The sequence below is a fragment of the Mesoplodon bidens genome (assembly GCF_964165515.1).
Source record: "Mesoplodon bidens genome assembly, chromosome: 7".
In the NCBI taxonomy this organism is placed as follows: domain Eukaryota; kingdom Metazoa; phylum Chordata; class Mammalia; order Artiodactyla; family Ziphiidae; genus Mesoplodon; species Mesoplodon bidens.
The window spans coordinates 108,022,701-108,050,042 of NC_138164.1; the positions used below are offsets into that span (position 1 = coordinate 108,022,701).

At 39.4% G+C, this 27,342-nt stretch overlaps 1 protein-coding gene across 1 annotated transcript in view; it reads right to left on the minus strand.

The window, feature by feature from the left end:
- Nucleotides 1–501: 501 nt before the first annotated feature.
- Nucleotides 502–27,342, minus strand: part of ATL3 (atlastin GTPase 3) — a 51,082-nt gene continuing 24,241 nt past the window's right edge. Inside the window, exons 6-13 of the mRNA XM_081240576.1 lie at nt 23,694–23,750; nt 22,588–22,680; nt 21,421–21,559; nt 9,015–9,142; nt 8,110–8,166; nt 6,789–6,860; nt 5,966–6,397; nt 502–5,181 (exon numbers count right to left, since the gene is read on the minus strand). Of these exons, the coding sequence (XP_081096702.1) occupies nt 5,095–5,181; nt 5,966–6,397; nt 6,789–6,860; nt 8,110–8,166; nt 9,015–9,142; nt 21,421–21,559; nt 22,588–22,680; nt 23,694–23,750 (1,065 nt within the window). The 3' untranslated portion in view covers nt 502–5,094. The remainder of the gene's footprint in view (nt 5,182–5,965; nt 6,398–6,788; nt 6,861–8,109; nt 8,167–9,014; nt 9,143–21,420; nt 21,560–22,587; nt 22,681–23,693; nt 23,751–27,342) is intronic.

The following is a 27,342-nucleotide window of genomic DNA, read 5'->3' on the forward strand; positions in this document are numbered from 1 at the left end:
ACTCAGTGCAACACCCAGCCTGGTACGATCAGGGATGGATGGATGGATGGATGGATGGAGGCTACTGACGCCACCCAGTGTATGTTTCAAACTAGGAAATAAATCTTTTTATTGTAGGGCTAAATTGGGTATGTAAAGTGATTAGTCAATATGTGAGAAGTTCAAACCAACTTCCCCACTGCCTCCAAGGTCGTCAGTGAAAGGGAAAGCTTTCAGTAGAGCTTTCTTTACCTCACCCCACTCCCAACAAGGAACCGTTAACCAGTTAGCTCCATTTTACCCAATACCTCCAACAGCACGGCTTGCTCCAGCATTATGCTAGTAAGATACTAGTTCAGTATTGTTTTGCAGGACAGAGGAAGCTGACTCACTCAAACCACATGACCACTGCCGCCTTTGATCCAAGTTTTCATCCCCTTAGAGATCCTATTTGCTTTGCCAAGCCCAAACGTACTTCACAGATCCTCCCATGTTAAAGAACAGAGAAAGAAGAAACACAAGTAACATGGTGCTGTGATCTTTATTCCATTAAGTGACCTTAAAACTAAGAAACAGAAACAAGCTTTTAATATACTAATAGCATAATCTAATCCATTGCACTTTTAAAAAAGTATATTAAATTTTAAAGCCATTCAAAAAGGGTCTAGGAGAAAGAAAGTGCTTTGAACAAATCATTTTTTTTTGAAGAAAAAGAAATCAGAGAGGAAATTCTATATATGCTCAAAATTAATATTAACTCCTTTAAGGCTTAAGTCCATGATAGCATTTATTCATCTAAATTGGAAACTTTGGGAATCAAATGCAACCTTCCCTTGGTCATAAAACACTACATTTAAATTTTAGTTCTGGCACCTGAAATTCCTTTCCCAGGAAGAAAAATTTCTTCTAAAATCTTTCTGCCCTTAGATCTATCTTGAAAGTCCCTGGTAAGGGCTATTTTGTGGCTAATTTTCACAGTTATGATCTTCTCCTTCCTTTTTGTTCACTTTTACTTAGGCTTAAGGTTTTCTGTGCATAAAAGATTTAGAGGTTCAAGTCACAGTGCTGAATTTTGCTTTTTAATAAAAGAAAAACAACTTTCAAAATAGTTTTTTTTTAATCCTAATTACACCCGTTAGTAAATAGGATACTTGTACATTCATCTCTCAGAGAAGGCACTAGGGCTTCCTAATTTAGAAAACATTTTCACAGAGCTTAGATAATCCTCTAGACTAAAGGCATCCTTTTTACTCTGAACACTGTAAACGCTCAGTGATTGTATCTGGCAGTAGACCACCTACTCTGAACCTCAGGCAAAAGCCATCCACATGCCTCCAGACAATATACTGAATTGCACTCTCCCGTCCCTCCGAGCAGTCTCTCTCTCTCGCTGTGGTCTCTGAACCACCTGTGATGATGTTTTTAAAAGTGGTGATTCCAGGGCCACAACCCAGACCCAGACCCACTGAGGCAATCCCTGGGTATAAAGCTGGGAATTTGAATTTCTTTAAATATGCCTCCCAGAGGTAAGTTTTATGCACTTCAAGACAGACGAGAACCACTATCCAAAACATAGCTACAACAGGACTTAACAGAAGGAAAACGATTCAAATGCAAAATGGTCTCTTACAAATGGGCTTTTGAGTGTCATTTTAAAACACCACCTACACAAACAGTTTGTGTTTTAGTAACTGAAGCTTGTCTTCATCGTGCCCTTATTCTTGACTAAAATTTTGTTGGATCTAAAGGTAAGCCAGAATGATGCAGCCCATGTTGGCGACCCTAGATGGCTGCCATCCTAAATAATCCTAAATTACATTTCAATAGTTCTATGCAGATGTCCATATGTTACATTATTTTTAAAAAAATACTCTAGGGAAAAATAAAACTTTTTAAATCGCTTTTGCCTGGACTTAAATCAACTACTTAATTTCTCTGTAACTCATACGTACATACATACTCATCCAAACTCACCCCATCCAAGACACCATTTTCATAAGCCAGGTGGAACGCTGGGTATGACCTGTTAAAGATACGCACTGCCAGTACAAGGCAGTTTGTTTGTTTGTTCGCATAAGCATTTTACTTCATGAAAGAGAAAAAAAAAGAAAAACCAGGTAAAACAAAAACAATACTCACAGGCAACTCTACCAAGTATGAAGTAGCTGTTACTATATAAACCTCTGCGGGACTAACACCTCTTGGTATACTGCTAAAATAAGGTTATGACTCTAAGGATATTTTATCACCATACATGATAGTTTTCCCTCATTTTGTCTACACACCTCAGTAAAACAATCGAAATTTTGATTCTATTATTTTTACTTAGAAGCTAACTGGAAGCATTAAGAAAACAAAAAACTTAACAATATTTAACCTCTCCTAAAATGAAGTATTTTCATAGAAAATTCTGAAAACCTTTTATATGTTAATAGGAATGTGCCCCATATACTGTTAGGAATGTGCAAATTAAAAATGCTTGCATGGGCTTCCCTGGTGGCGCAGTGGTTGAGAGTCCGCCTGCCGATGCAGGGGACACGGGTTCGTGCCCCGGTCCGGGAGGATCCCACATGCCGCGGAGCGGCTGGGCCCGTGAGCCATGGCCGCTGGGCCTGTGCGTCCAGAGCCTGTGCTCCGCAATGGGAGAGGCCACAACAGTGAGAGGCCAGCGTACCGCAAAAAAAAAAAAAATGCTTGCATGGAAAGGCAGGAGTGGCAGAGCAACAAACACCAAGCAAAAACTTAGTCCTAAGTAATGTCCCTGACCCACAAACTAACAGCTGAGGGAAGGTAAGGGGTAAAAGGCATTCTTTTCAACCTGGTTATAAACCTCCCCAAGACTATTTATAGCCAGCAATGAGAATGTACCTTTTATTGGGAAAGCTGACATAAAATCATCAATTTTCTGTTTAAAAAAAAAAGAGGCCAAAGGAAACTCATAAAAATCCTCACTGAGAAAATTTTATAAACAATTTCCAGAGGCAGAATAAGTTAACTGATAAAGACAAAAAAATAAGGGTTCCCCAGGGTAATTAAACAAAGTTATTCCTTTAAGATCAAAACAGAAACGGTGGATTTAAACAGTAACTAAATTCTAAGATTTCATTAAATCATACATTATCATATATTTTTTTATTTTAAAAAATCTAATATTTTAGTATTAAAATAAAATTTAAACACAGCATCCTTTCTCACCATTAAAAGTAGGATAATTCTAGACAATTTTTCTGAAATCTATAAATGTGCTTATACAAATGCATTAAAAGCTAAGTATTTCAACATCTGTAAGGCCTTTAGCAAATAAGTATCAACCTTCAGGAAGATGAGAGGCCACCTGAAAATGCACCAAAATTTCAAAACTAAGCTTTTAATTTATTGATAATAAAGCTAAGTATCACTGATATGCAAGTAAACGGTTTTTAGGACAAGCTGGAATTTTTCTAGAATTTAACCACAGCTGAATAAAATAGCAAGAACTTCAGGGCAAGATGGTATGTAAATATGAAAAAATACATAAAACACTTGGAATTAATTCAGAACTTGTAAAAATACTTGAGTGGTAAAGTGTTAAAACAGTCAAGAGAAATATTCTTTGACAGAGATTACATGCTAGAAGAGACTTTTTCTACCTTCCATTCATACTTCACGTATAAAGAATTTACACTCAGAAGTGGCCTAAACCTCCCTACCTCCCTCCCTCCCACAGCAAAAGTTAAATTATCTTAAGAATTAAGGCTCACATACCTGAATGTTTATATAAATACCTGCAGGCAAGTTTTATGAAGTTTTAAAATCCACAACAATTCACCATTATAAAACCGAAGGAAAAGGCAACTGATAAAGTTTTTTATCACATGATCAAGGTAAATGAAGAAGAATTCTTAGATACTTCTAGATATTATATGTCCATATTTGGGTGGGACTTTGGTCCTTACTAAGCCAAAGCTATTTTAAAGCTACCAGACTAGTCATGTATAAAGTTAAATAAAGGATGATTCAGTAAAACTGACAGTTTTAGTTCCATTATTAAAAATATTAGACAGTGAATAGGAGAATGCAAATAAACATTGTGGATAAAGACCTGATTTACTGCTAAACCACATGAAATAGGATGCCAGTTAAAGGCAGTTATGTTTGGTAAATGTCTTTCCTCTAATCCTTGATAAAGTTCTGTTCTCATACAGAACTCTAAAAAACAAAAACTCTCAAATGACAATTGTATGTGAGTTATGTATAATACATATATGTATATAAACCTACAATCAGTGAATCTGACCAAGGCACAAGTTCAAATGAGTTATCAGAGGTTACATGGTTCATTTCACTTTTTTCTTAAAGTATGAAAGCTCATTCCTTTTATTACAAGCTGCTCTGGTTTCTCAAGCCACGTTTGTCTCTTTTCTAGAAAGAAGCTATAGGAATGAATGAAGGCAAAAAAAAAAAAAAAAAAAACAGCGTATGTTCTAACAAAACTGCCAGCCTGTCAGGAAACAGACCTTAAATTTCAGTGTACGGTAGAGTTAAATACGATATAATTTTCCCATACTATGTGGCAAAAACAATTCTCTAATATTATAAGACTTTAAAAGTGTTATGGCATCATTTTTAGTCAGTCTTTAGTTCTGAAGCTTTTGCAAGTTTTGTAAACTTTAAAAAAAAAAAATCCTTTTCAAAAGAGTAAGGTACAAAAAAGAACTGATAATTCACCAAAACAGCATCTTTCATGTGGTTATCCTCAATCCCCTCCCTATTACGTCCTCAAAAGCATGGATTCAACCTTAAAAGGCACTAAATGGCACATAAAGGACAAAACCGCATTTCCGTTTTTTCTTTTAGCTTTTTCCCCATAAAGTGCACAAAGCAGAGAGTAATAAGAAGACAGACATAGGCTTGGATCTATACCAGCAAGGAAAAGAAATGCTTCCAAGAGAAATGGAAGTGTGTTTAAGAATTTGAAACCACAGGAAAGGTCTGTTCATTTATTAGTGCCGTGTTTCAGCTCTTCCCAGATGGTCCCAGGTCTGCGTTCCTCGGGACCTGGACCTGTGGCCGGGGCAGAAGCCCAGAAATCAGAAGGGGCTGGCCGGGGTCTTGTAGGATCCTCTTGTTAAGATGCTATTGAGCTTTTTTATCCGAGGATGGTCTCCCAACAACTGCATCCCTCACAGCAGCCTGAGTGGAATTACCAATGTGAGAAGTGGCCTGCAAAAGTCCATTTATTCAACATGTCAGTTAATAAAATACAGCACAGCATCAAAAGAGTAAGCCATTGGAGACAAACTTTCGAAAATCTCCGCCTACATTGTTAGTATGTTATAGAAAATAAGGGAATGAAAATGCAGGGGTCGGGGAGCCTGTGGCAGCTGCTAACTCCCCAGAGAGTCCATCAGCTGAGCCGTTGCTACCTTACTGGAATGGGGTGGGCAGTTCTCCTGGCTTTACCACAAGCTTCTAACTTAACTGATATGTTCCTGCTACTCAGAAAGAGAAAGCTGAGTCTCAAGGATCTATAAACCTAGAGATCATGTCAATGTCAAAAGCCACTGGCTTACTGAATGATTTAAGTGAAAGACACGCCATCCATTAGTAGGTCTCAAAATAGAACAGTTTGTTAAGTTCATATTTTTCAAAGCTTGTGACTTTCAGTGAAGCAAACTAACCTTGGATGGGGGAGAGACTTACACAGGAATTGTGTCTGATGAACATGCAGTTAAAAGATTCCCATGAAGAAAACATATGTAAGCTGGAAATTTTTTTGCATTAAAGAGCAGTTTTTAAGCATGGAAACAAAATATTACAAATAAACATTAATATCCTAAAGAAGGATAATAAAACGTAAGGCCTATTAGAAAAAAAAAAAATGGCCAGGGGAAGTTTCTCATGCCTTCTTTCACTACTGAACTCTTCCAAACGGAGATATTTTACAATGAAAGCACAAATATCTGTCCACTAGCAACCGTCAGCCTGCGCAGCTGGCACCACTTACCTGCTCTAATACGTATGCTGCACCAGAATCAATAGCGCCGCCCAGCTCACGATACTGACCCGAGTACCTGATGTACCCCCAGGTGAGAAGCGCTATTAACAGCAGGCCAACCACACAGTTGAACAACTGGGCCACCACCTCAAGACCAATAAAGCCAGTGAGGCCTGAGGCTATGTACAAAGCCACAATGCCTGTGAAGAGCACTGCAGGGGTTCGGAAGGTGCTGAAGACATTCTTGCTACCATTGTGCTTGCAGAAGTTCTCATAGAGTTCCCTGATCTCCTCCTCCAGCTCCTGCTGGTAACGAAGGCTAAAATCCTTCCCACCCATCTTTTTTGTCTTCTTAAAATGGTCCAGAGCAACTTCTTTGAATTCACAGTGCTTCTCCTGTAGAATGTCTGGAGACAAATAAGGTTTGTCTCCCCCACAAACCTAAAAAGAATAAAGACACAATGTGAAGGGTGAAGAACCCTTCAAAAACAAATGCCAAATAAAACAAGTGAAAACACTGAAAAGCTCAGAATATTTTAAGATATTAGAAATTAACTTTAAAATGATGACCAAGACCAATAGAGGTCTGGCTTCAATTCCTCAGAAAAGCACACTTAGTAACCAGGGTGATATTGATTAGTGAGAGCAGTGACACTGTAAGAAAGTCTTGCTTAGAAAGGGGCATAATTAAAAGGCCCCAATAAGCAGGAAGACCTGAATGTTGCCTCATCATCATAAGATACACTAAACGGGATCAAGTTTGGACTTCTGAAGTCAGCAACATGCCCAGTTATAGATATTTCAGAATAAGACAACTGCCCAGCACACCTACCTCTTCCATGTTTTTATAGTAAATGTCCTTGGCAGAGGCTGCAGCTGCTAAATTGTTGGCTTCAGCAGTGGCCTTTTAAGAAATGAAAGCATAAAACATAAATCCTTTCTCTTTTAATATTCTTCCACAAATAACCAAGTAAATATTTTCTCTCACCCTATTATTCCCCATCCCCCCTTCATTATTCTTCTGTTTTTCAGCTTTCCATATAGCCCAATTTATGAATTAAAATACACCTTTTCTGCCAAATTTTCTGCCAAAAAATGTTCTCATACATAAGAATCTTTATCATAAAATTAAACCTCTGAAAGTATTTCCTTTGCTTCAATTTTATGTGTTAAAAAATAGATGTAACTCAGAAAAGAAGAGGAAAATTTTATCTTTACAACATCAATCCCAATCTCTAGCTCCCTTTGTGAAAACGTTATCCTACTAAAGAAATAAACATTTGGGGCTTCCCTGGTGGCCTAGTGGTTAAGAATCCACCTGCCAATGCAGGGGACATGGGTTTGATCCCTGCTGCGGGAAGATCCCACATGCCACAGCGCAACTAAGCCCATGCGCCACAACTACTGAGCCTGCGCTCTAGAGCCCATGAGCCACAACTACTGAGCCCATGCACCACAACTACTGAAGCCGATGTGCCTAGAGCCTGTGCTGCACAACAAGAGAAGCCACTGCAATGAGGAGCCTGTGCACCGCAACAAAGAGTAGCCCTCACTCGTAACAACTAGAGAAAGCCCGCACACAACAATGAAGACCCAATGCAGCCAAAAGTAAATTAATTAATTAATTAATAATAAATAAATAAATAAAAAGAAATAAAGATTTGGCAATAAATGGCCTTATCCTCAGCACATGAAAGTCAGAAATTATATGTTTTAACAAAATGACATCTTGGAAACATCAAAATGTTGGAAATAAAACTATTTGCAAATTAAAAACCTGATTAGTAAACAGGAAATAGCTACATCGGACATGTTCTATGAAAAGAGACAACAGGTAACAGGAAAATGATTTGTCTAACAGAACTGGGTATGTTTAACCTGGGAATAATAAAACACTGTTTTCCACAGTATATTTTGAGGGAAGACCAGGCCCAGCAAGAAGCCATTCTGTTCTAACTTCACCAGCATGAATACAGACAAGAAAACCGGAAGGGAGTCACACTGCTGGAAACTGTGCTAAACATGAATGGACCTCAGCATAATGAAAAGAGGGGGGACCAACAGCATTCTCTTCTTAAAGGACTCTGCTTACTGTATACGGGTCAACTCAAGTAATCAAAGGATATCATTTAGGATGCCAAAGAACTGCTTACCTGAAGCATGGATTTGGGGTGAGGCAGATCTTCTCCTTGGTAAATTTTAATATATGCCTTAGAATATAAACATAAAAACAACTATGAAAAATGCCATTCTGTCATATTTAACTGGACTTTAATTTTTAGAAACAGTGACCATACAATTGCATTTTCCTAAAGACCTAGATCAACACCCAGGAATTAGCAAAAACACAGCACACCTCTGAGTGCATGTTAGCATTTTTTAGTTAACTGAAAATATTCTCAAAGCAGCACAAGTCTAGGACTCCCACCAGGCTCCCCATGCACACTGGCCTCACCACTACCTGTGGGCAGAGTGACCATCCGCCTTGAGGTAGTCGTGTCACATCTAGGTGCCGTCTCCTCCTACTCACAGCAACTTCCTAACCACCTCCTGTCCACACCATCTTCCTTGAGGAACAATCTTCCTTTAGCCACAGTAATTACTCCTCTAAGAGAGTGCAAACAACATCATCCATTTGGTTCTTAGACCGATACTGCCACCCAGTGGCCCACTCCTGGGAGGACACTGGAGTCTCTCAAAACGCCTCTCACCATCTCCCCCTTGAAACTTTCCCCCAGGCTTTAAAATATTGAAACCAAGTTAGTTTATAACCTAGATCAGTTTAACCAAAAGTCAAACATTTTAATAATTAAAACCCACATTTACGGGCTTCCCTGGTGGCGCAGAGGTTGAGAGTCCGCCTGCCGATGCAGGGGACACCGGTTCATGCCCCGGTCCGGGAAGATCCCACATGCCACGGAGCGGCTGGGCCCGTGAGCCATGGCCGCTGAGCCTGTGCGTCCGGAGCCTGTGCTCCGCGGCGGGAGAGGCCACAGCGGTGAGAGGCCCGCGTACCGCAAAAAAAAAAAAAAACAAAAAAAAAAAAACCCACATTTACCTTAAAATATTCCAATAGCCCCCGACAGGTGACTTTCGAGCCATTGATCTCCTTTTCCATTAAGTTAGCTGGGTTTAATACATATGGTATCAGTGTCTGTAACTGCTCTTTGAATTCACTGGCAATATCTGTTCGCAGGACAAAGAAAAAGGAAACAATAAGCCCAACAGATTTATTCAACCAAGGGGAGCATAACGCACAATCTTCACACTCTATCTAGTTGTTCTAACGTTTGCTAGCTGAAAGACAAGGGCGGGGGTCCCAGACTGTGAGTCTGACAATGACCAGACTGCTTACGGGTTTCTGTTCTCATGTACCTGTATTGTCTCCTTCCCTTGTGCAGTATTAAGTCCTCTCTAGTCCAGAATAGAATATGCAGAACATCCCTACCCTGCTTTCCATTCTAGGAGATTCAGTCTACTCCCTAGACTTACAAGAAATTTCACTTTTTAAAGAATTTCATTAACAGGTCTTCAAGAAAATCAAGTATCAACCCCTCAGGTTCTCCCAAGCCAGGCCTTTGCTGTACCCTCTCTCTCCCCCTTAAATCCATTAGATTTCACTATTCATCCACATGCTTTATTTTTGTTCATTTTCTAATGTTAAAGGAAGTAAAAGCACCTGGACCCCATGATATTTATTTTCTATTATCTCCTCAGAGAGGCCCTCTGGGCCACCCCAAAAGGAAAAGGCTACTATCTCAGAAAAGGTGATAGCTTCTTTTCAGCTTCTACAAAGTTCTCACAGAGGGTTCAGGAGAGCCATTAAATAGAGCTCTTTCCTCAAAGTGAGAACTCGCTGGCCCAACTATGAAAATGCAAGGAATCTGATTTATATGATCTAACTTCTTCCTAGGTTCCCAACTAATGCAGACTATCAACTGAAAAGAAAGTAGATGGGAACCCACATCAAGATAGGAACTCTTTCAACAGTCCATAACCCAAATTTACAAAACTGAGACATTCTTATTTATTCATTCAACACTTTGGGGGCACTCTTTTGTGGCAGGCATTGCGGTAAGAGTTGGGGATAGCATAGTGAATAAAACAAAAGTGGTTTATAAATTTTTCCAACTACAAATATCACCATAAAAATCTCCATAGAAAAAACTTCAGGTTACTTTTACCTCCTTAGACTATAGGGTCAACTAAGAGAAGTTACTAGGTATGTGACAACAATGTAGACTCCTGGAAAAAATTCAAAACTGTTTTTAAAAAAACAACCATACATAAAGCCCACCATCAGACAATTACAATTAACATTTAAAATATCCTCCTTCCTTTTTAAGGCTCTTATATATTGCTAAACTGCTTCTACAGAAGATTGTACCCATTTATACCCCTATCACCAATGTAGGAGAAGACTTATTACTCTGAACACACCGAGATTTTCGTTGTTTTTAAAACTTTTACTGACTTGATTGGTGAAAAATAGTATCTTGCAGTTTTGTTTTGTATTTAATTTATTTATGTTTTGGCTGCATTGGGTCTTCATTGCTGCCTGGGCTTTCTCTAGTTGAGGCAAGCAGGAGCTGCTCTTCATTGTGGTTCGCAGGCTTCGCACTGCGGTGGCTTCTCTTGTTGTGGAGCACGGGCTCTAGGCACATGGGCTTCAGTAGTTGTGGCATGCGGGCTCAGTAGTTGTGGCACACAGGCTTAGTTGCTCTGCGGCATGTGGGATCTTCCCAGACCAGGGCTTGAACCCATGTCCCCTGCATTGGCAGGCGGATTCTTAACCACTGCGCCACCAGGGAAGTCCCTATCTTGCAGCTTCTGCTTCTGACAGTACTAAAGACTAGAGAATCTGAAGGGACCTTCTTCCTAACAAGATCCTGCATACAATATATTTCATTACAGTGTACACTTGGAAGTAAAAGAGAGCTGCAAGGGGCTGAGCAGGTGGGCAGTGAGCTGAAACCAGAGCACTGAGCTAAGTACATGTGAAGCTGTGGCTTATTTGAGGCCATTCACTGCAATGCAGTGACAAACTTTGGGCAAAAATAACTCCTAAATTCAGTTGGATCATGAAATGGGGCTGGACTGGTCCCAGGTGGGTAAGCTAGCTCCCCAAAGAAGCAAACACAGATCGCTTCTGGAGGAAAAGATATCTGAAAAATGTACCAAAGAGCAACCCAGACAGATGACGATGGGAAATAAGGAAGAAAATTAAGATATGGAAGACAGAATAAGATTATTTAATATATGTCTAACAGGAGTCCTGGGAGATGAAGGGGAGTGAATCAGAGGCAATAAAAGAAGGGATGATGGCTGAGAACTCTCTAGAACTGATGAAGTACATGAATCTACAGCTTCAGAAACCACAGCATATAACAAGCAGATTAAATAGAAAGAAAAACACATATAACAGTAAAACTGTCACATGGCAAAGACCTTCTGAAAGAAGGAAACTGTTTCCAGAAGGAAGATCTACAGGACAAGAAAGTGAACAAAGAAATTCTTTTTTTTTTGCAGTACGCGGGCCTCTCACTGTTGTGGCCTCTCCCGTTGCGGAGCACAGGCTCCGGACGCGCAGGCTCAGCGGCCATGGCTCACGGGCCCAGCCACTCCGCAGCATGTGGGATCTTCCCGGACCGGGGCACGAACCCGTGTCCCCTGCATCGGTAGGCAGACTCTCAACCACTGCGCCACCAGGGAAGCCCAAGAAATTCTTTAAAAATGTAAGAAAAGCTAAACAAATATTATCTTATACAGTAATAATGACAGTTAACTGATGAAGTTAAAAAGAAAACAGAACTGAAACACTAGTTGGGAGGAAGGTAATCAGGTAATCTGTTCTAAAGCTCTGTATTGTTCAGGAAGGAGATTAAGTTATTTCTTTACATTTTAAATAAGTACATGTGGTAAAGTTTCAAGGGTAACAACTGAAAGAATTTTTATAGGTGGTATAACTTCCGTAAGAGGAGGGGACTGGAATAAGAAAACTAACACAGTTTTTTTTTAAAAGACAAATAGGAGGGGGAAAAAAAGCATAGTAAGAGTAAAACTAATAGAAACCAAAAGGCAAGATGGTAGCTCTAAAACCAAATATTTCAGAAATCAGAAAATGGATTAAACCCACCAATTAAAAAAACAGAGCTTTAGAGCTTCCCTGGTGGCGCAGTGGTTGAGAGTCCGCCTGCCGATGCAGGGGACGCGGGTTCGTGCCCCGGTCCAAGAAGATCCCACATGCCGCGGAGCGGCTAGGCCCGTGAGCCATGGCCACTGAGCCTGCGCGTCCGGAGCCTGTGCTCCGCAACGGGAGAGGCCACAACAGTGAGAGGCCCGCGTACCGCAAAAAAAAAAAAAAAAAAAAAAAATTATATATATATATATATATATATATATATATATATATATATATATATATATAAAATCTGATGTGAAAAAAAGCAAAAACTCCATTCTCCATGAATTACGTAGATAATACCTAATATTTACAGATATATTACTAGAAATAATGCGAGTTTAGCAAGATGGCTCAATTTATCATATAGAAAAATCAAATGCATTGCAACATACCAGCATAATTAGGAAAAATAATTTTTAAGATTTCTAACTTCTAAGGAAACTTCTAAAATAAATCTAACAAAACATGTATAAGGCCTTAATCAAGTAAGTTTTTATATTCTTCATAAAGTGAAACTAAAAAACCTAAATAAATGGAGAGAGATTACCCTGTTCAGGATAAGAATACCTTCCCATTGTAAATACACGCCAATCCCCATCAGACCAATTACAGATCCAATGCAATTGCAATCAAAAGCCAAACAGGGACATTAATAAACTTGATAAACTGATTCCAAAACTTACACAGAAGAGCAAAGACTAAAGCATAATTAAGACACTCCTGAAGATGATTACAGGTAAAAAAGGGAGGGAATCGTTCTACCAGATATCAACTCTTATTATAAAATAACTAATTATGATAATGTAGTAATGGCACAGGGCTAGACAAAATGACCAGTGGGACAGAATTAAGAGCCTAGAATCTGACCCATGCATTTATAAAAGAATTTTTTTAAACATAACAGAAATTGCAAATAACGGGAAAACAGAGTATTCAATCAATCATGTCAAAAGTATTGGCACCTATGTACAAAAATAGAAAACGGATCTCCACCTCACATACACAAAAATTAATTCCCAGTCAACTAAACACAAATATGAAAGACAAAATTTAAGAGTGTTTGTATGCATGTGTGTGTGTGTGTAGAGAAAGGAAAGGATTTTCTAAAACAAGACTTAAAAAGCACTACATAAAATCAGAGGTGAATGAATTCGACCACATTAAAACTAAGACACTACTACTAAAAAAAGAAAAGGCAAGACACAGGATGGGAGAAGATACCTGCAATGCATAACCAACAAGGCTCATATCTTTTTTTTTAAAATAAATTTACTTATTTTATTTATTTATTTTAGGCTGCATTGGGTCTTCATTGCTGGGCACGGGCTTCCTCTAGTTGCAGAGAGTTGGGGCTACTCTTCGTTGCGGTACGCAGGCTTCTCAGTGCAGTGGCTTCTCTTGTTGCAGAGCACAGGCTCTAGGTGTGGGCTTCAGTAGTTGTGGCTCACAGGCTGAGTAGTTGTGGCACACGGGATTAGTTGCTCCGCGGCATGTGGGATCTTCCCTGACCAGGGGTCGAACCCATGTCCCCTGCACTGGCAGGCGGATTCTTAACCACTGTGCCACCAGGGAAGCCCAAGGCTCATATCTTAAAGTAGACATACAGGATCTTTACAGTGCAGAGAAAGACAATCCAATTAAAACTGGACAACAGGAATTTCAAAGGAAAGGAAACATGAATGTAAATAAATACATGAAAAGACATTCAATCCCATTAGTAATCAGGGAAATGCAATTTAAGATCACAATGAGATATTTTATATCACTAACTTAGCAAAACTAAGATGCCTGATAATACCAAGTGTTGCCAAGGATATGGATCAATGGGAATTTTTATAAACACCGATGAAGGGACTATAAACTGGAACAAGAATTTTGGAAAACAATTTGGCATTATCTAGTAAAGGCGAAGCTGTATTACATATTCCAATATCCATCAATCCCGCTTTTAAGCACATACCCTTGGGAAATTCCCATATATCCACACATACAAGAATGTTCATAGCAGCATTGTTCAGAATAGCAAAAAACTGGAGAAAACCATTGAGAATAAACTGTTATATTCACAGAAGGCACTATTATACTACAATGAAACTGAATGAATTACAACTACATGCAATAATACAGATAACCTTAATAATAAAATGCTCAGTGAAAATTCAGGTTGGCCACATATTATATTTTTATAAAGTTCAAAATTAAAGAAACTTAGCAATAGACTGTTACATGAACCAAACACAAGTAATTACTTTTTTTTAATTCAAGGACAGAAAAAGCAAATTTTACAATAGTGGTTATTTCTGTGGAGAGGCAGGGAGATGGGAAGAAGCATATAGGTATAGAAAATAGTACTTGTAATGTTCTGTAGTTCTGGAAAGCTACAGCCCTTGGGCCAAATACGACCTGCGAACTATATTTGTAAAGAAAGTTTTATTGGAATACAACCATGTACATTCATTAATACAATTGTCTATGGCTGCTTTCTTGCTACAACAGCAGAGCTGAGAAGTTGTAAGGCCCACAAAGTCTAAAATATTTACTATTTAGTCAGAACTTTTTACAGAAAAAGTTTGCCAATTGTAGTTCTAGATAGTTAAGTTGGGTAGTGGGTTGATGATGTTCATTAAATTATGTTTCATACCTTACATATATACATTACGTGTATCCTTTCTTACATGTAATACTTATGCTTTCCTTTGGATATCTAATAGCATATTTAAAAATTTAATGGTAGGTCATTATTTTAATTTGCTTTTATTTCTTTTATTACTAGTTAGGCCAAACTTTCTCCCATATTTGTTCATCAGCTGATTTCCTTTTCAGTGAACTATTTATTAGGGCCTTTATCTTAGAATACAGTCACTCTTCAGCAAGTAAATAAATATGTTATCCTTATGTGTACCATGATAACTAAAATATTTTCTCCAGTTTGTTTGCCTTTTTGTAAATATGCATAAGATTATTATGTATTCAAAACTATAGCACTTTTCCTAGATAATTTATTTTATTCTTTCTAATTTTAAAGAGTCCTTCCCCAATTCCAGAAGTCTAATAAAATTTACTTTTCCTCCATGCTTTAAATTTTGTAATTAGAATTTATTTATGGCTCCTAAATTGAAATCTACACGAGATTTTTCTCTAAATAATAACATATACTTCTAATCACTGATTTCCACCCCATCTTAAATAACTAATCAATCATAAGGTCTCTTGACATCAAAAATTTTTTTAAGTTTTTCAATGTCCTACCTAAGTAAATGGGTACCAATCTCCACCTAAATACTCTTAATTCTATAGTCTTTTCAGGATGGCGCCAAAATATGGCCTATATCAACTTTAAAAAGGGATTGATCCGGGCTTCCCTGGTGGCGCAGTGGTTGAGAATCCGCCTGCCGATGCAGGGGATATGGGTTCGTGCCCCGGTCTGGGAGGATCCCACTTGCCGCGGAGAGGCTGGGCCCGTGAACCATGGCCACTGGGCCTGCACGTCCGGAGCCTGTGCTCCACAACGGGAGAGGCCACAACAGTGACAGGCCTGCGTACCGCAAAAAAAAAAAAAAAAAAAAAGGATTGATCCCTATATTACACATTGATTAGTGGCTTAACATTTGATAAAGGTGACATTTCAACCAGTGGGGGAAAGTTGGACTCTCCAACAAATAGTGTTGAGACAAATAGGTGCCCATTCAGAAAATAAGCTGGATCCAAACTGGATCATAAATTATAATGTGAAAAATGGAACCGCAAAATTTCAAGAAAAAAAAGTGGGTCAAATTCTTCATAACCTTGGAGTGAAAAACACATAGGGTACATAAAATGCTATCCCATGTATATTTATATTTGCTTTGCATATACTAAAAGAAACTCTGGAAGCCTACAATAGAAGAGAGACTTTTCACTAAATACTTCTTAATCTTTTCTGGGATTTTAAACATGTGAGTGCATTACCTATTCAGAAAAAAAATTTTTTTTATGGTTTCAACATTCATCACACTGAAAGAATGAGAGCTTCAGCAATTATTTCACAAAAGACGCAGCAGGATCTAGACACCACAGACTGTATTATCCATGTTTTTACACAGATTTCATAGACCCTCAGCTATTAATGTTTCTATGAAGGCTGTACCAAAATATGAGTTTTAGACTCAGAACAGACAAGAACTGTCTCACGACTGAGACAATCTCAGAATCTCATGGCATCCAAGAAGACTGCTCCTTACAATCTCTTCTGTTTAATTTCTAAACAATTCAGTAGTTACTGTATTAGGTCTCTCTGCCCTAGTGAAAAGGAAGACAGATTTCTTTATGGTGAAGACAGTCGTCCTGTGTCGGTTGAAAAGGAGTCTCAAAAATGAGCTCATCTCCTAGCTAACTATTGTAGGAACAGCAGGTCAGCACTGATTATACCAAAACTAAGACTGTCTGGCAGGTGTTCACCTCTGAATAAATGGTTATTCTTTTTTTAAAAAAATAAAATAAAACCACTAAAACAATCCCTAAAGTACTTAGGGGAACATTTGCAGAAAATAGCTTCAGAATGTAGGTTTTTTTTGTGTGTGTGGTACACGGGCCTCTCACTGTTGTGGCCTCTCCCGTTGCGGAGCACAGGCTTCGGACACGCAGGCTCAGCGGCCATGGCTCACGGACCCAGCTGCTCCGCAGCATGTGGGATCTTCCCTGACCGGGGCACGAACCCATATCCCTGCATCGGCAGGCGGACTCTCAACCACTGCGCCACCAGGGAAGCCACAGAATGTAGTTCTTAATCAATTTAAATGTCCTACAGAAACTACATAAAGATCCTTTTCTGGATTAAACATAACATTCTCAGGGTAATGGTGTCTTGCCCAGGTTATATGGGGCAGGGCTACAGAACCTCAACCAAGTCACTGTACAAGAATATACATGAGAAAATATATTGAAATGTCTAGGTATTTTTCTAACTCTGAGAAATGTGTCAGCTCTACTTAAAGATCCCCCCCCCACAATGAAGTTTATGAGGTTCTCAATCAAGCACTTGCCAAATATTCACAAGTCACCTACTATTTGCAATGTAGCATCCTAAATTTACTCTTCACTCAAAACCCTTCAATATCTTGTTTAAAAGGTTCCCTAAAATTACAAACTACCCAACTCCAAAGCTAAAAAGTACATACATCTTTGCAGAGCTAACAAGAATTCTTCACGAACAATCCTAATGACTATAGTTCCCTAAATAGACACACAAGGGCAAACTAATATATTTTTTTCTAAGGTTTTTAAAAAATTTTGTTTACTATTTATTTGTTTATTTGGCTGCTCGGGTATTAGTTGCAGCACACAGGATCTTCGTTGCAGCATACGGGATCTTTCACTGCAGCGCATGGGCTCCCTAGTTGTGGTGCGCAGGCTCAGTAGCTGGGGTACAGGGGCTTAGTTGCCCCGCAGCATGTGGGATCTTAGTTCCCCGACCAGGGATCGAACCCGCATCCCCTGCATTGGAAAGCAGATTCTCAACCACTGTACCGCCAAGGAAGTCCCAGGGCAAACTAGTATTAACATATTTTTAAAGTGAAATAAAAAAGGAAATTTTTATTTTTCAAATCTTTCCTTTTAAAAACATCCTTATATGTACATATTTTTCAATAATTAGGATCCTTACAATATATGCTACTCTGCAATCTTTTTACATTTAATAACGTATCATGAATATCTTTCTATGTAAATACAGATAGATCCATTTATCTATCTTATCCTTTTAAATGACTTCTTTTCATTCCTTTGTGTGATGTACCATAATTTAACCAATTCCTCAAAAATACATATTTGGGTTGTTTCCAATTATTCACTATTATAATAATAATGCCACAGTAGTAGTATTCTTGTCCACATATTTTTATCTACTTACATATGGATAGTCCCTTAGGGTAATTTCCTAAAAGTGAAACAGTGGATGAAAAGACGTGAACATCTAAAATGTTGGTACTGTCACAGAAAGACTGTGTACCAACACATTTGTACTTTCTTGATTACTGTTATGCAACACATATTTTCATGAATATGTCTTAACCATTTGTATTTCTTCCTTTGGGACTTGCCTTTTCATGTAGCAAAGGAAAATTTTTAACCCTATAAATGTGTTTTATAGTTCAATCATGCATGAGGGAAGCCAATAGTACATAATTATGAGACTAAAGTTTGCTTATATAGAATTTATTCCCTATTTTATAAATATAATATGAAACTTACCACACTTAATATTTAGTAATAAACCCTTCATATCTGTAAATATGTGTATGGGGTTGAGCAGTGTCCCCCCTCCTAAAATGCATGTCCACTGGAATCTCAGAATGGGACCTTATTTAAAAAGAGTCTTTACAGATGTAATTAGTTAAGTTGAGATCATACTGGATATGGGTGGGACCTAAATTCAAAGAGCAGTGTCCTTGTAAGAAGAGAGAACACAGAGAGAAGGTGGCCATGTGACCACAGAGACAGAAATCAGAATGCTGAAACTAAAAGCCAAGGAATGCCAAGGATTGCCAGCAACCACCAAGAGAAACACAGGACAGATTCCCCCTCAGAGCCTCCAGAAGGAATCTACCCTGCCAACACCTTATTTTCGGAATTCTGGTCTCCTGAGCTGTTAGGGAATGAATTTCTTTTCTTAAGCCACCCCGTTTGTGGCACTTTGTTACAGCAGTCCTAAGAAACTAATACAATATGCATATTGTATTACAATATGCATTATATATTGTATTGCAATACAAAGTTTCAAAAGTCAGGGTTACAGAACTTTAAAAAGCTCTTCCTATTTCCTGGAATACCATGATAAAAATGAATTTTAAAACAGAATGTTCTGGGGGCTTCCCTGGTGGCTCAGTGGTTGAGAATCCGCATGCCAACGCAGGGGACACGAGTTAGATCCCTGGTCCAGGAAGATCCCACATGCCGCGGAGCAACCAAGCCCATGCGCCACAACTACTGAGCCTGCACTCCAGAGCCTGTGAGCCACAACTACTGAGCCTGCGTGCCGCAACTACTGAAGCCTGTGCGCTGCAACTACTGAAGCCTGCGCGCCGCAACTACTGGAGCTTGCGCGCCTAGAGCCCATGCTCTGCAACAAGAGAAGCCACCGCGATGAGAAGCCCGTGCACCGCAACAAAAAGTAGCCCATGCTCCCCGCAACTAGAGAAAGCCCACGCACAGCAACGAAGACCCAACACAACCAAAAATAAATAAGTAAAATAAATAAATTTTAAAAAAAGAATGTTCTGAAATATTTAAATGTTTAATAATACAGAGGAATGTCATTCTGCATGTTTATGCCCGATAACCTGAGACCACCCTAAGACAAGAGGAAAGGCATGAAGAGTCATTCTAACCGACCCTCTCCTAAACATCCTCAGTTGAGAATTCCACTGGGGGCCTTCCCTGGTGGCCCAATGGGTAAGACTCTGCACTCCCAATGCAGGGGACCCAGGTTCGACCCCTGGCTGGGGAACTAGATCCCGCATGCATGCCACAACTAGAGTTCGCATGCTGCAACTAAGACCTGGTGCAGCATGAATGAATGAATGAATAATTTTTTTAATTCAAATGAAAATCAAGTACTTAAAAAAAAAAAAGAATTCCACTGGACACCTTCCCTACCAGTGATGAACAAACCAGAGCTTAGGTTTGGTAAAAGTATGTCTAATAATGGAACGTTATAACCCTAAAAGAACACGTCACTTACACACTCAACTTTCTCTCCTACCTAACTCACAAAGTGTTGCCTAAGCAGATTTCTCTCCAAAGCCAGGCCCCAACCTTGGATTTCTGAATTGCCAACTAATAAGCTGTGGAAGTTTCCTGCTCAGGAAAGCTGCCAACCACATAAAAATATCACACAGGTAACAAATAGAAGGTAAAGGTAAGTCTCTCAAACTCGGTTTCTTTTGCAATATTAAGACCAGCTGCAATGTAAATCTTAGGTTGAACAAGCATATTAACTTTCTTGAATCAACTGAGCCAAATAAACCGAAAAAGATGCATTTTACATTTAATATGAGGCTATGAAAAATTCCCACTTCAAAAGGCAAGTTCTCCTACTAACTGAACAGTATATATCCTCTAAATGACTTCCCCAATATAACAGAACTTCTAGGTTAGCACAGTAAGGCTTTGAGGCAAGAAGGCCGGGGACGTGAATCTCTGCCCCACTACTTACTAGCCAAGTACTTTGAGCAAGTTACTTAACTTTCCTAAGCCAGCTTCTTCATTTTTAAGATAAAGGAAATACCAACTCCATGGAATTACTGGGAACATAAAGTATAAAAGTAATGAGCACAGTGCTGGTGCTATTGCCTGAATGTCTGTGTGCCCCTAAAACTCATATGGTTGAAATCCTAACCCCTAAAGGTGATGGTATTAGTAGGTGGGGGCTTTGGGAGGTGATTAGGTCATGAAGGTGGAGCCCTCAAGAATGGGATTAGTGCTCCTATGAAAGAGATCCTACAATCAGAACTCTTGAGACCAGAAAGAGAACCCTCACCCAACCATGCTAGCACTCGGATCTTGGATTTCCAGCCTCCAGAACTGTGAGAAATGAATTTCTGTTGCTTATAAACCACCCAGTCAATGTTATTTTGTCATAGCAGCCTGGAGAGACTGACAGTTGGGAACACAGCTGGCCTCTAAAAACGGCAGCTATTATTATTTCTACTTTACTCGGAACCTAAGAAGTTCAGATAAGTTTATAAACAAAAGCACTTAGGTTAACACATGTGTAAACTGAGGACTAGCCATTAAATGACTCAAGGTCTCAGTGAAAAAGGAACAAAAATAAGATAATGGAACCCAAGTGTCCCACCTCTGATTTCTCTAAGTTACCGTCTAGTCAGCACTTCCTGATATTAACTCATGACCCAGCATCAAGTTTTGCTATAATCACAAATAAGATGAAAACAATAGCCATGCCATGCATCATGCTACTTTGTTTGGGAATTTAATTTCACATCATAAAAATGAGCTAATGATAAGTTGTCCCTTTTTTAGCACTTTTATCTCTTGTAAACCAGTAAACATAACATCTCTCTTAGAAAGATCATTAATGGGTATTACCACAACCATTTCAGATGGAGAAACTATGGTCACAGTAAGGCAGGAGCAAAAGCTGAACTAGATTCTAAAAACTATTCTTTCTAAGAGAACATACTATTTCTCTTTAGCATTTACTATTCACAACCGATATTTTCTGGTCACTGTTTAACTCCAAACGTGAAATCACATGTATAAAATAACATCATTTGAAACACACCTTTCAATTTGCCATCAAAGTCAGGGCTTGTGGCGACCTGGAGCCCCGGATGTGGTAGCAGGAAACAGGTGACACTGGAGAAACATGAGTGAATGTGATTTCGGACATTCTGAATTTCTTCATGTTGATGTTCCTTCACCTGCCAATAAAGGCCGACAATTTACAAAAGACCATTTGATTTTCCTCACCAGCAACCACTAGTATATGACAAAGGAAAGACTTCCCAATTCTAATGGATCGTAGTGGCCTAGGTGTTTTCCAATGAGAAAACTCAGAACCCTAAGAAGCAATAAATGCATAAAATCGATTAACCATGGCTTGGCTCCTAGAGCTATCAAAGAACAGCAACTAAAGAGTTTCTTAAATAGGAATACTGCACAAGACTGAGGAAGAATAAGGGAAGGTTTGTGGGCATGAAGCAGGGTCTAACCAATTAGCAGTGATTGACAGAGGCCTCCTGTGTTTTTTTTTTGTTTTTGCTTTTTTTATAAATTTATTTTATTATTTTTATTTTATTTATTTATTGTTTCTGGCTGCGTTGGGTCTTCATTGCTGAGCGTGGGCTTTTTCTCTGGTTGCGGCGAGTGGGGGTTACTCTTCGTTGCGGTTCCCGGGCTTCTCATTGAGGTGGCTTCTCTTGTTGCAGAGCATGGGCTCTAGGCACGCGGGCTTCAGTAGTTGTGGCACGTGGGCTCACTAGTTGTGGCTTGTAGGCTCTAAGCGCAGGCTCAGTACTTGTGGTGCATGGGCTTAGCTGCTCCACGGCATGCGGGCTCTTCCCGGACCAGGGATCGAACCCGTGTCCCCTGTACTGGCAGGCGGATTCTCAACCACTGCGTCACCAGGGAATCCTGACTTCTGTGTTTTGAAGCCTGTTTGTATCCACACCAGAAACAAAAGGCACATATGGACCCACGTGTAAAATGTGCAACGGAAATTGCAATCAAAGCTTGGGCTTTTGCACGGGGTTCTGCTCTCCAATCCCTGTGAGTTATATATATGGGTTCTCTAATCTTACCATAAATAATATTATTGTGTGCTAATATTCTGGAATGTTCAACACAAAAGGTAATTTTCCATGATGTCCTTTAAATACAATAGCTAAAGGCAAATGAGAAAGTTATCACTAGTTCAGGTAATTCCTCAGAAGATTATATTTCTATTTACCTGTAGACGCTTTTCCAAAAACGACATTCCTCCCTGTAGTCCATAGTTGTATTCATAAGGGAAACTCCAGTCTCGAACCAGAAACATCAGTGTCTGTTTAGAAAGAGAGCAGAATGTATTATAATACTGCATAAATGTATTTTCAAAATAACCATTCAAATACTTCTTTGCATAATGCCAGCTTCTTCAAAGGGGGCAAGAAAATGTGCTAAAGGATTTATCTACTCTGTAATGTCTTAGAAACCTTATAAACACTAGCAGAACATGTATAAACCATATGTGAGGTCAATATCCCATCTGATATTTTTGTTCTCATGGGTTAATAGGAAGAGACTGATGAGAAAATGTTAAATTCAGGGCTCTGCTCGAAATGCAAGTATGAGGAATATGGTGGAGAACAAGAAAAACATATGGCACTAGCTACTCATAAAATGAGATCTACTTTTTTTTTTTTTTTTTTGCGGTACGCGGGCCTCTCACTGTTGTGGCCTCTCCCGTTGCGGAGCACAGGCTCTGGACGCGTAGGCTCAGCGGCCATGGCTCACGGGCCTAGCCACTCCGTGGCATGTGGGATCTTCCCGGACCGGGACACAAACCCGTGTCCCCTGCATCGGGAGGCGGACTCTCAACCACTGCACCACCAGGGAAGCCCTGAGATCTACTTTTAACGTCAGAAAGGAAAAGCAAACTAAAACAATAATACTTAGAGATCCTCTAATCTTACCGAGGCTACTATGCATTCTTACCCTCATAAACCAATTAGCTAAAGCAAGGGTCAGCAAACTTTCTGTAAAGGGCCACAGAGTAAATATTTCAGGCTGCTGTAGCAAGAAGCAGCCACGGACAATACAAATGAGTGTAGCTGTGTTCCAATAAAACTTTCACTGTGGACACTGACATTTAAATTTCAAATAACTTACATATGTCATGAAATATTATTCCTCTTTTGATTCTTTTCAGCCATTTAAAAGTGTAAAAAAAAACATTCCTAACTCACAGGTCATATGAAAGCAGGCAGCTGGCCAGATCTGGCCTGTGGATTGTAATTTGCTCATCTCTGAACTAAAACAAAGATATGACTTAAATATTTATAGTTAATATTCTACCTGGAAGGGTTTTTGGAAAATTTCATCCATCGCCAGACGACCATATTCTGTGAAGAGCTTTAAAAAAGAAGAGTTATGGTTTGTAAGGCAATATTACATAAAGTATTTCTATGGCTATTCTGTAGCAAATAATTCATTTAACGGACTGAATAATACTTATCTGAGACCAAAATTCTACAGTTTCAAAGGCCCACAGGAGTCATGAACCTTAAAATAATCTTGACTATTCCCTCTCTCTCACACCCCTCATCCCAATTCATTAGCAAACCCAAAATCCAACCACTCACAACTTCCACGTGGCTGCAATAGCTTCTCCTGCGTCAGCCCTTGCCCACCCCCCCAGACTCTTCTCACTACAGCAGCCACGGTGGCTCTGTCATACACAAGGTTAGTCAGACCACGTCATACCTCTGCTCAAAACCCTCCAAGCTCGTTCAGGATAAAAGCCAGTCCCTACAGTGTGATCCAGTCACATTGGCCCTCCGTGATGCTCCTCAAGCCTGCGGGCGCACTGCTGCCTCAGGGCCTTTGTTTTCACTCCTCCTTCTGCCTGCCGTGTTCTTCCCCCAAACATCTGCCCAATCAGCTCCCTCACTTCTTCAGGTCTTTACTCCAATGACTTCTTCTCAGTGAAGCCTCCCATGGCCATCTACCTAAGATTACAGTTTTCCGCATAATATTTCCTACCCCATGTCCTTGTGAAATTTTTCTCCTTCACCTGTCTCACTACCTAACGTAATATACCTTTATTTATCGTGATTAGTGTCTGTCTTCACTACTAGCATTTAAACTTCGTGAGGGTAAGGACGTTTGTCTGTTCTGTGCACTACGGGACCTCCAGCAGCAACGGTAGCATGTACTGGGCCTGTAGGATGCATGCCATTCAAATGACCCAATGAACGATTCTTTAAAGTCAGGGTTTACACATACATTTACCTCTATTTCTTCATGAAGCCTCACTAAAAAGTAAAGCAAAACGAAGTTTAAAAATTGTAAACTGACAGGACAGAGAGGATCAGAAATGATATGAAAAAGAGGAGTTGTCACAAACACTCTGGAAGGAAAACAAATGAGAACTGTCTCGGGTTTTGGCTTTCTCCGCCCTGCTAAGAAATCTGTGAGGCAGGGGCCAGAAAGAAACAAGCAGAGTCTTTCAGCAGAATCCCTGAAAGGCTCAGAAATTAGAAGCACCGGTCACCCTGAAGGAGGGTGTGAGGGAGCTGGGAAATGCCTGGAAGCCTTCTGAGGGATCGCCGACACTCCCAGGTCCTGCCCCCTCCCCCAGCTCCAATCCCCTTCCTGCCCCCACAGAAGATGGGAAGTGAACCAAAAAGAATTTAGACTTTGAAACCAAACTCAGCTGAAGATGGGAGTAAGTCCCCTACCTTACTGGAAACAGGTACTTAAGTCAGGTCTACATGTGCCACAGTGAGACTCCTTGGGCCTCTCACCCTGCTGGAGCCACAGCAAGCTTTACCTACCCACACAGGAGTTTAAAGATGTCTCTGGAGAAACTGACGACCCAAGAATAATAGTCTGCAAACACTGACATTTAGGGGCTGCAACAAAATAACTAAATAATCTTGCCCAGTGATCTCACTGGTGATCCAAACCAGTACAAAAGGCCCACTCTCTTACCAAAAGCTACCAGTTGGTATTTTAGTGGCTCACTCTTAAATACAGATGACCAGGGACCACCACTCCTTTAAGAAAAGCTTCTAGTAGGGAAGACAAAAACTCATGTCTTTCAATTCTAGAACATCATTTAATCCTTTTATAATTTCTTTCCCTCCATTTTCTATGTTCTGTTTTACTAATATCGATTACCAACATGTTAAACCTCTCCTGAATTGATCCTCAAATTTTCCTATTTTTCAGTGCCCTCCTCTTCCCCTCCCCTCCACCTCTCCCTCTCCTCTCTTCCTCCCCTTTCCCTTCTCTCTCCTCCCCGCTCTGTCTCTCTCCTCTCCTCTCCTCTTCTCTCGATGCTCCACTACCTCCCCTGCTACTGATTTCTACTCTGTCTTTTTAGTCAACCTGTTAGGAGAATTTTCTCCAATTTACCTTCTAACTCCTCCTGTACGGAATTTTCCATTTTTGCTGTCATAGTTGTAATTTCCAGGAGCTCTTTCTGGTTTTCTGAAGGTTGCTTTATACCAGCATCCTGTTATTTCTTGGTTGCAACAGTTGCAATGTCTTATCTTTCTGAGGATATGAGTGTACCAAGAATGAAGAAAAAGCCCACACTAAGGTATATAACCATGAAAATTCATGCCAAGAATCAGAAGATCTTAAAAGCATCAGAGAGAAACAAAAAGGTCACATACAAAGGAATCAGATGATGTGGGACTTCAGCAGAGACACTGGAAGCTGGAAAGTAATGAAACGATGCCTTCAATTCTAAAACAAAATTATTTCTTGTAATTCTAGGATAAAATTAACACATGCTCAGATTTATTAGACCTCAAAAATGTTATCTCCTATGCAGCCTTTCTCAGGAAGCTACTGGAGAATGCATACAATGATGGACAGAATAAACAAAAGATTAAATGGGATCCAACTGAGAAAGGAATCGAAAAGAAATTGCCCAGCCCTGGTTTCAAACTATATTACAAAACTATAGTAATCAAAACAGTACAGTACTGATATAAAAACAGACACACAGATCAATGGAACAGAATAGAGAGCCCGGAAATAAACCCTCATATACATGGTCAATTAATTTTGGAAAAGGGGGACAAGAATACACAATGGGGAAAGGAGAGTCTCTTCAATAAGTGGTGTTGAGAAAACTTGACAGCTACATGCAAAAGAATGTAACTAGACTACTATATTACACCATACACAAAAATTCACTCAAAATGGATCAAAGACTTGAATGTAAAACCTGAGACCATAAAAATCCTAGAAGAAAACATAGGTGGTAAGTTCCTTGACATAGGTATTGGCAATCTTTGGATTTGACACCAAAAGCAAAGGCAACAAAAGCAAAAATAAACAAGTGAACTACATCAAACTAAATAGCTTCTGCACAGCAAAAGAAACCATCAACAAAATGAAAAGGCAATGTACCGAATGGGAGAAAATATTTCCAAATCATATGTCAGATAAGAGGTTAATATCCAAAATATATGAAGAACTTATGCAACACAACAGCTACTGAGAACTACCATATGATCCAGCAATCCAACTTCTTGGTATATATCCAAAGGAAACAAAACCAATATTTCAAATAGATATCAGCACTCCCACGTTCATAGCAGCATTATTCACAATAGCTAAAATACAGAAACAATCTAACAATCTAAGTGTCTGTCAATGGAAGAACAGATAAGAAAAATGTTATATATATTATACATATATACATAATGGATTATATATACCACAGGGGAATTTTTTTCAGTCTTTAAAAAGAAGGAAACCTTGTCATCTGTGGCAACATGGATGAAACGTAAGGGTAATATGCCAAGTTATATGCAGATTAACCCTCCATGTTGTTCAAGGGTCAACTGTAGTTAATAATACTGAACTGTATACTTGAAAGTTGCTAAGAGTTTTAAAAGTTTTTATCACACACACACACAAAAAATAAAAATAATTTTTTATTAAAAGAAAGAAAATAGGGACTTCACTGGTGGTCCAGTGGGTA